The following is a 9598-nucleotide window of genomic DNA, read 5'->3' as shown; positions in this document are numbered from 1 at the left end:
GTTCTGTACAGGCGTGAATCTGCATTTCCTTCAGCCTGAGGCTTATTCATTTCACAGTTGGTAACATTTGCCAAAAATAGAACTTTTCTGTTGTTATAAAAACAAACAAACAGGCCAGTTGAGAAAAAGTAATGCAACACATTACTTTCCATAATAAGTAACTACTGTGAGTAACGCAACTAGTTACTTTTTTAGGGAGTAACGGAATATTGTAACACATTACTTTTAAAAGTAACTTTCCCCAACACTGCATATACATGATAATAACAGGATCACATCAATGAAATGTTGCTACAGGTTTTTATTTTCCTACACTTTCTCGTCTACCATCATATTTCCCTTAGTATATGATTATGTTCACCTGTTTCTTGTTCAGTTCTTGTAATCTTGCGTATTTAAACCCTCAGTTTGATTCTCTCTTTGTTCGATGATGTATTTGGTTTAAGAAGCCGTCATGTTCATTGCACTATAGATTATCTTCTGATTTTATGATAATTAAATTTGAATTGCTGCAAATAAACCCACTTCTCTTCATTTTGTCTGACCAGCAGAGACATACAGTAGCAGTTTACTGAGTTATTCAGCCCGTTTGTGCAAAATGCTACATTTTTATTGAGTCAATAATAACAACAAACAGAATAATCATTCAACACACACATATTTCCATTTCACAGGCTAAGATCCTCATGTTCCTTCTTGCATCGTACGCTTTCACTGTCAGTGGTGGAGTTTGTTCTTCTTCTGTATCTGAGGAGGACGTCCCGTGAGGGTGGCAGAACTCCCAGGCCCGCGCGGCCGTCGTCTGGATCCAGCGTGACGTCAGCGTCACAGAGCTGTAGATCGTAACGCCACAGTGTTAACGCGAGGAACTGTTTGATCTCGTGCACCGCAAAAAAACGTCCGGGGCACTCGCTGACACCAGAACCAAACGGCATCAAGAAATGCTTCAGTCGTCGGCCGCTTTTGAAGAAATGACTCTTACGTTGACCTCTCTCATCCAGGAAACGGTCATATTTGAACTCCTAGGACACAGAAGAACATTGCATTCACATGTCTGGCTGTGTTTAAAACGTCACTGAGGTGCCAAAATTTTAAAATACATTGTGTGACACGTTTAATAACAATTACATGCTGTATCAGGACTACAGCAGACCTGTTTTTTCTTTCTTCCATGCAGAAAAACATGGATATATTTTTTACTTTAAAACTACTTTAAACTTCAAAATCCTTCAAACTTCAAAACTATAAATACTTCAAAACTTTCTGGTCAGGTTTCTCAAGCCAAGTTCAAAGTTTGTTTACAAACTTTATTCATCTAGTTCATAATAGATGTATATATTTTGTAACATAACACATGGTACATTTTTGGAGAACCAATCCTAAAAAATGATAAATATCCTACAAAAGCAATTAAATTATAATAGGTTCCCCGTTTTGTGTACCTTGTGTTTTTGTTATATGGACTTTTAGTTTGCATTTTGCCCTGCTCTGTTCCTGTTTCCTGTCTGTAGTTTTCATGTTTATTAGTCTTCGATTGTTTCTTGTTATCTATTAAGCATAATTAAGCATTTCAAAACTTTTAATCAATTGAACAAATTGCTTCGCAACGCCACACGCTGGTGACCCCTGCTGGTGAAATTCAAACTACTTCAAACTGAAAACCTTCAAACTTCAAGCTTTTTGGTCAGGCTTTCTCAAGCCAACTTCAAAGTTTGTTTACAAATGTACATCTTAGCAACCACCCTGAGTTCCCTAGCAACCATATAGCCACACCCTAGCAACCACCCCAAATACTTAAGCAACCACATAGCAACACCTCTCAGGGCATCCTGGCAATCACATAGCAACACCCTAGCAAGCACCCCAAATACCTTAGCAACTGCATAGAAACACCTTAGCAACCACCCAGAATATCCTAGCAACCACATAGTGATAACTTAGAAACCGCTAAAAGTACCCTATGAACCACATAGCAACATCCTTATCTATCTATCTATCTATCTGTTTTTCTGATAGACTATATTGTCTTCAAAACATTAAAACTTTAAACTTTAAAACTACTTTAAACTGAAAACCTTCAAACTTCAAGCTTTTAAAACTGTCAAACATTCTGGTCAGGCTTTTTCAAGCCAACTTCAAAGTTTGTTTATGAATTTTACTGATTCAAACATTAAATAAATGATCTAAAACCCGTCTAATCTGTACAAACCTGTGGTGAGAGAGAGCTCATTGGTTAAAAAAAGTATATTTGACATAATAAGTTTGAACACATACTGTGGGATCGGGGTAGATTTCAGGATCCAGGTGTATGAGCTGAGGATAAAGAGCAATGTAATCTCCTTTTCTAACAGCAGCTGTCTGACCGGAATCCAGCGACAGAGTAAAGTCATCACTGGCAACACGGATCATCATGGAGGCACTCGAAAGGCGAAGAGCTTCCTGGATAATACTTTCTGAAAGGCAAAAATGTATTTCACTTAAATATCAAATAAACATTTAATTAAAATACAAATAAAAAGAAATCAACAAGTGCTAATTATACAAATATTAGGCTACTCCAATTCATGAGACAGCAGGTCAAGTGCCACAAGTTATCAAATTAACAGTTTATTTTGAGTGTGATATCGCTTTTATTTATGGCCCCCAGAATGAACATGCAACATGAAATATATCAAAAGAAAGAACAGAGCCTCTGATTTAAAAAAAAAACTTTTATCAACACTTGAATGTGTGCAGGTTTCATTAAAATAAAGCAACATTTCAAACAAAAAGCTGAGAAAATATTGTTTTTGTCAATGATTACAACGTGCGTCAGCAATGCTTTTATTGCTTGTTTCTGCTTCTTCTTTGCCTGTGTTTTGATCCGAAAGATGGATAATACCGCCCCCTACTGTATAACAGTGAAAACAATGAAAGCCAGAAAATTCCGTAATTGGTGGGAAAAGAGTTAAAAACAAATTCATTTTTCAGTAACTTATGTTTTAGACAAAATATTGCCAGTGACTGTCTACTTTTGCACAGTAATAAAAATAAAAGCAGAATCAAGCAGTTGTTTTCATTTCTGAATGAATTGCTGTTTATGAACGAATTGATTGGGTGAATGATTCAACGACTCGCTCATTAATGGCACAACAATGCAACTTACAGAAAGGGTCACTGAAAAATCCTCACCACAAAAACTGGTCTGTAACACCAGGAAAAAAAGCTGTGATTCCCTGCAGCACTCTTTCTCGTGTGATAATGCTCAATTATACCTTCAGATTGGTCATGTAAACACTTGTATCAAAAAATAAATATGTGGGTGATTCCATGTCAAGTGTTCTAATTTTTTTCTTTTTTTTTTAGTTGCTTGCTTGCTCCTCAAAACAAAAACTGGTCTCTAGTGCACATTACATGTACATATGTAAATATTTTGCACATTCTTGTTTTATAGACCTATAAATTGAGTCCAAATGTAATGATCAAGATTTGCCAAAATTTCACTTTTCATTATAGGAATGATTCGAGACTCAATCATAATCTCTGCTGAGTTTCAGATTCATCTGGGCACAGAGAATTCTAAGGAAAACTCTATTTTATTCATGTGTTTTGAGAAATGAAGATAAATATACAGTAATTATGTGTCATATGTTTTTTGTGTTTGTCCGTGGACTTTTATGTTGTATTTCTAGTTTCCTGTTCCAGTTTGTAGTCATTTTGTAGTTTTTTCCCCTGGGAATGTCTAGTTATCTCATTATATATAGCCCTTGTGTTTCTCTTGTTGCTTTGTCAGTCGATGTTTGCTGCGGATTTCTTTAGACAATTTTTGTTTCAGTTCCTGTGTTCCCTGGTTTCCTGTTCTTGCGTTTATAGGTTCAGTTTATGTTTGTTCGTGTGATTATTTCAATAAAACCCCTTCACTTAGATCTGCATCTCCACCTGCCATCTCTCCAGCTCTCTGCATAATTTCATTATTGACTTAAAACAGCTTTGTCTAAAACAGTGGAACCGGTGTCAAGTAGGAGGCCAAGGGGGATCTAATACGCCTTAAAGGGAAAGTTTACCCAAAAATTAAGATTTTGTCATCATTTACTCACCCTGAAGTTGTTCCAAACCTGTATAAATTTATTTCTTCTGCTGAACACAAAAGAAGACATTTTGAAGAATGTCAGAAACCAAACAGTTTCTGGTCCCCATCGACTTCCATAGTAATTTTTCCATAATATGGAAGGCAATGGGGTTCATCAACTGTTTGGTTAACCATATTCTTCAAAATATCTTCTTTTGCTTTCAGCACAAGCCAAACCTCTACATGTAAACTTGTTCAAACCTGCTACAGTGCAAGATTGTTGCGCAATTACTACAAAACAAAATGCTTGAAAATGATCAAAATTCCAAGACGTGTTTATTCATGATAGACAGTAATCTTGATAATCAGATATTCAAGAAATCACCTACCTAACACAGCCATAGAGTCCAGCTGCTCTCTAGAAAGGTGGATTCTTTGGTCCTGGTTGTTTAATATCTGGTCTGACAGAACGCTGTCGATCTCTGAGCGCGCGGCGGTCAAAGCCTCAACAGATCTGAGGTTCAGAACACACACACACACACACACACACTTTAATTTACTCAGGAAGTTGTTTACACTCTATTCATGTTCACCACCATCAAACAGGCCTTTAGTGAGGTCCAAAAGTCTTAGACTGTATGATATAAGAAGGTTTGTGTTCAAATTATTTGTTTTTGCTTTCAGTGATGAGCTTTAACACATTTCATTTCATCAGTAATTATTGTTGTTCATATTTGACATGCACTGCTGTTCAAATGTTTAGGATCGGTAAAATTTTTAAAAGTAGTCTCTTCTGCTCACCAAGGCTGCATTTATTTGATTAAAAATTCACAAAAAAACAGTAAATATTGTGAAATATTATTACAATTTTAAATAACAGTTTTTGTGTGTGTCCCTTTAAATGCAAATGAGCCACTGCTCCCGCCCCCTTTCCAGAAGAGGGCGGAGCTTTAGCAGCTCAACAACAACAAAGCTGGGGAATCTCACGCAGCCAAAATGAGGAAAGTGTTCAGCCTTACATTGTTCAAACCGGAGTCGACACTGATGGAGAGACTCAGGAAGAAGTTACAACTTTTAGACGTTTCTGAATGGTTAGTGGATAAATTGATGTAGTTGCTGTGGAGTTGATTCAACTCATCCACTAGCATGTGCCGTCATGTTCATCTTTTGTGTTGAATTGACCCTCGTTTGTGAAGCAGTCCGGCGTAAAATGACGGCATTTACAAAAACAACTCTTCCTCTTCTATAAAGCAGCCCAACATGGCCCCGCCCCCTTTGTTACATGTTCTCGGGGGCGGGGTTTATGTAAATTTTGGGGTTTAAGATGTCACCAACCTGGGAAGAAGCTTGTTGTAGTCCTTAAAAAGTGATTTCTGTAAAAGAAAATGTCTCTCTTTGCATTGAACTTTGAGCGTAGTAACTTTGCAGATGTTGTTTATGATCAAACAGCAACATTACACACTAACTAAAGTTAAAAAAGTCAAATCATAATCAATGACACCTTTTAAACTTCATAAACTTTTTGACTACAGGAGGGCTTTAAAATCCTATCAGTCCCAAACTTTTGAACAGCAGTGAATACATTTTCACAGTGGTTTTATCAGTGCCTGCATAACACATGTGGTAAATGACCTGAGTGTGTAATACAGGCTCCAGAAGGCAGCTGGCAGAGTATTCGCCTGTGACGCCCACAGCATGCACACATGTGTTCGTGCTTTTCCAGTCTCATCCAAATGCATGCGATCAAAAGCGTCCATTCTGCGCAGAATCAGATCTGAGATGCATTTCCGCTGATGAAGCTCATCATGCAGCAGTTCCTCTGCCAAAGCTTCTCTCGCTCGCCACGCTTGCGCAATCAGACTGATGGGAAGCCCCGCAGCCAGCAGAGGGAACGCACGATCAAACACCAGAAAATCTTGCTCCGCTTTCTGCATGGATATTCTGCTGCCTGACACACCACTGGCCTGAAGAAACCCTGCGTCCTTCCCGAAAAGAGTGAGGAACCCTGCCTCGAACATGATGCGGTTTGTGAAGCTCTGAAGCCCTTCTTCAAGCCAGTCGCGTTCGCACGGCAGACCTCGTTCCAGAACCGTCTGCAGATTGCACAGCATGGTCTCGGCGAGCTGCTGCAGAGGAGGGCCTTGAAGCGTCTGACGGAAAATCCCGTGAACTTCCCTATAACTCTCACTGAACAGCGGATGGTTGAAGTCTGCATGACCAAAGACCTGAGAGAAAGTGTGAGTGAGAGAGAGAAACAGAGGCAGAGAATCAGGATCAAACCCAGATTTTAACATATGATTTATATTATATTTGTTCAAAGTGACTGAAATAAGGAACATCACAAGCAATTTGTCATAAGACCCAACAATATACAAGTTTACATTCCCGATAATACATTGCCCGGACTCATAACCCCTGATTGCTTACAGCTGTTACTCATTACCTTGTTAACTCGCCCTATACAAGCCTGGTTTGTTCAGTCTCTCATTGTGAAATCTTTTTTTAGTGTTAAAACTGCAGTTTTAAGAATTCTGTTGTCTGTTCTCAGTGTCTTGGTTTTGGCTTTCTGAGCAGTGGCTCACCAAGGCTGCATTTATTTGATTAAAAATACACACACACAAAAAAAAAACAGTAATATTGTGAAATATTATTACAATTTTAGATAACAGTTTTTGTGTATGTCCCTTTAAATGCAAATGAGCTGCTGCTCAAGCCCCCTTTCCAGAAGAGGGCGGAGCTTTTGTTTGATTAGTGGTGGAAGAAACAAAGCTTTTCAAAGCTTCGAACCAACTGAACCAATTTTTTCGCAAAATGATTCAATGTTTCAAAGCGTTCGAAACACTCGTTGGTGACCCCTGCTGGTCAGAACTGTGTAAATGCAACAAAAACTTACTTTCTATAAAAAACATTTGAATTTATATACATATTCGTGTTCAAATTATTCAGTTTTGCTTTCAGTGATGAGCTTTAACACATTTCATTGTCAGTAGTAATTATTGTTGTTACATATTTGACATGCACTGCCGTTCAAAAGTTTGGGATCTGTAAAATTTTTAAAAGTAGTCTCTTCTGCTCACCAAGGCTGCATTTATTTGATTAAAAATACACAATAAACAATAATATTGTGAAATATTATTACAATTTTAAATAGCTGTTTTTGTGTGTGTCCCTTTAAATGCAAATGAGCTGCTGCTCCCGGCCCCCTTTCCAGAAGAGGGCGGAGCTTTTGTTTGATTAGTGGTGGAAGAAACAATTTTTTCGCAAAATGATTCAATGTTTCAAAGCGTTCGAAACACTTGTTGGTGACCCCTGCTGGTCAGAACTGTGTAAATGCAACAAAAACTTACTTTCTATAAACAAATATGAATTTATATACATATTAGTGTTCAAATTATTCGGTTTTGCTGTCAGTGATGAGCTTTAACACATTTCATTCTCAGAAATTATTGTTGTTACATATTTGACATGCACTGCCGTTCAAAAGTTTGGGATCGATAAAATTCCCTGTTTCAAAGCGTTCGAAACACTCGTTGGTGACCCCTGCTGGTCAGAACAGTGTAAATGCAACAAAAACGTACTTTCTATAAAAAAATATGAATTTATATACATTTTAACCATAAATGCTCGTCTTGCACTGCTCCACGCATGACGTTATCACGTTGGAAAGGTCACGCGTGAAGTAGGGCGAAAAACGTTATACAATTTCTATCAACTTCAAAATCATCCGACATCGTTGTTTTACCTTTTTTTGTAAAGGCCGTTTGGCTTAGTCTTTGTACGTTCACTTTATAAACACTTCCACCTACGTCACGCGGGATCTTTCCGACATCATTACGTCGTGCGTGGAGCATCTCAGAGCAGTGCAAGACGAGCATTTGTGGTTAAAAAGTATATAATTTTATTTTTTTTTAGAAAACGACGGATGGTTTCTCTAGATCAGACTCTTATTCCTCGTCTGGGATCATGTAGAGCTCTTTGAAGCTGCACTGAAACTGACATTTGGACCTTCAACCCGTTGGACCCCAGTGAAGTCCACTATATGGAGAAAAATCCTGGAATGATTTCCTCAAAAACCTTCATTTCTTTTCCAATGACATGAACATCTTGGATGACATGGAGGTGAGTAAATTATCAGGAAACTTTCATTCTGAAGTGAACTAATCCTCTATGAGGTCTGTTCCTTCTGCCACAGATCTTTCACTCCCACTGGAATGAGTTCATATTTGGGTCTGACTTGTGAAAGGACACATTTGAATACATTTGGGCTTATAAACACAGTCCAGAGCACTAGAGCTTCATTACATGATTTAAAGGGATGTGTTTGAGTCACATCAGAACATCTAGAGCAGCGGTTGGTACACTTTTTGTCATAAAGTGCCATTTTTAGGTTTCACAGTTAGTCACTTTGCCATACTTTTTTTTGGGGGGTGAGTTACATGACTTGTTTAGGCATGCTCTCTTCAACAAACATGTCTAAACAGCATTTTTTGTTCCTACAGTCAGTGATTTGTCTTATAACTGCACTGCCTTAAAACTTCCTCCCTTTTCTTTGGAAGATGAGAGAAAATTGGGGTTTTGGGTTGGCTTGGACTAGGACGTGGCGTAAATGGTGCTTCCTTCGTCTATCACACCTGAGGCGTTTCCTAAAGTAAGATATCTGGGTTATGAGAGTAACCTAATGCTTTCTTATCAGGAGAACAGTCATCTGTAACATGATGCATTTTATCTCATCAGACTCACTTACCCGACGCGAAAAACTAAGAGCAAACTTCTGAAAGTCAAGATGTTTGCTTTGCCGGACCACAGCGGAGAAAGAAAAAGGGTCTGTGACAAAAGTGAAGTACTTCCCAGCAATCGCACATGTGAAAACATCCCCATGTTTCTTCTGAGTGTCTTTTAAGAAGCGTAACGGGTTTGAGACGTAATCCAGAGTGACTCCAATGTAGGGCCAGCCGGGAACCAGCGGAGGCTCTCCTGACCGCCTGGAACAGACACAGAGCAGCGTTATCATTTTAAAATCTCATATAATCATAATAAATTGTCATATCTGCTGTGGGATATATAGTGGGGATAAATGTCCTCAGATTGCACAAGACATTGTGATCCGTCTGAACACGTTTTATCAATTATCGTTTATTCACCATATTAAAGCCAACGTATTGTGACCTCAAACATCACGCTGTAGAAACATAACGAGCAGATGTAACCATATACATTACCATTGGTACTTTTATGTGTAGTATGGCACGTTCATTGTGAGGATTTGCACTTTAAAGTTATGAAAAACTAACAACAACTTTTGTTAATAATGACCGCGAGTTCATCTCACCTTTTCCGTGAGTGGCCGCATATCCACACGATCAGAAGTATGAGGAGAATCGCGGAAACCAGGAGTACAGCCATGTCAGGTATTGTCCTTGAGGTTTGATCTTTTCAATGAACTACATTTCGGGAGCGTGTTCCAAGACCTCGCCTTCAGGCGCGCCCCCGCAGCGCGTTTGACGCAACACAGCAGCTATAACACGCGAACTTTCATCATCTTCCTGAGCT

At 38.6% G+C, this 9598-nt stretch overlaps 1 protein-coding gene across 1 annotated transcript; it reads right to left on the bottom strand.

Moving 5' to 3' along the window:
* Window positions 1–631: 631 nt before the first annotated feature.
* Window positions 632–9514, bottom strand: cyp7a1b (cytochrome P450, family 7, subfamily A, polypeptide 1b). Its single transcript, XM_067400280.1, has 6 exons — window positions 9378–9514; window positions 8793–9030; window positions 5681–6273; window positions 4438–4562; window positions 2275–2453; window positions 632–1022 (listed from the first exon to the last, which is right to left on the bottom strand). Exons 1-6 carry the CDS (start codon window positions 9449–9451, stop codon window positions 669–671), a joined length of 1563 nt encoding a protein of 520 aa, XP_067256381.1. The 5' UTR covers window positions 9452–9514; the 3' UTR covers window positions 632–668.
* Between the last annotated feature and the right edge of the window lie 84 nt (window positions 9515–9598).

This window comes from Chanodichthys erythropterus, chromosome 11 (genome assembly GCF_024489055.1).
Source record: "Chanodichthys erythropterus isolate Z2021 chromosome 11, ASM2448905v1, whole genome shotgun sequence".
In the NCBI taxonomy this organism is placed as follows: domain Eukaryota; kingdom Metazoa; phylum Chordata; class Actinopteri; order Cypriniformes; family Xenocyprididae; genus Chanodichthys; species Chanodichthys erythropterus.
This window is presented reverse-complemented; position numbering and strand designations above follow the sequence as displayed.

Bases quoted from the DNA above. Each gene is read 5' to 3' on its own strand.
- cyp7a1b (XM_067400280.1), bottom strand. From the start codon at position 9,451: ATGGCTGTACTCCTGGTTTCCGCGATTCTCCTCATACTTCTGATCGTG. The intron at 4,563-5,680 runs GTCATTTACCAC...TCTGAACCTCAG, and splicing joins AGCCTGTATTACACACTCAG to ATCTGTTGAGGCTTTGACCG. The intron at 2,454-4,437 runs GTAGGTGATTTC...TTTGCCTTTCAG, and splicing joins GGACTCTATGGCTGTGTTAG to AAAGTATTATCCAGGAAGCT.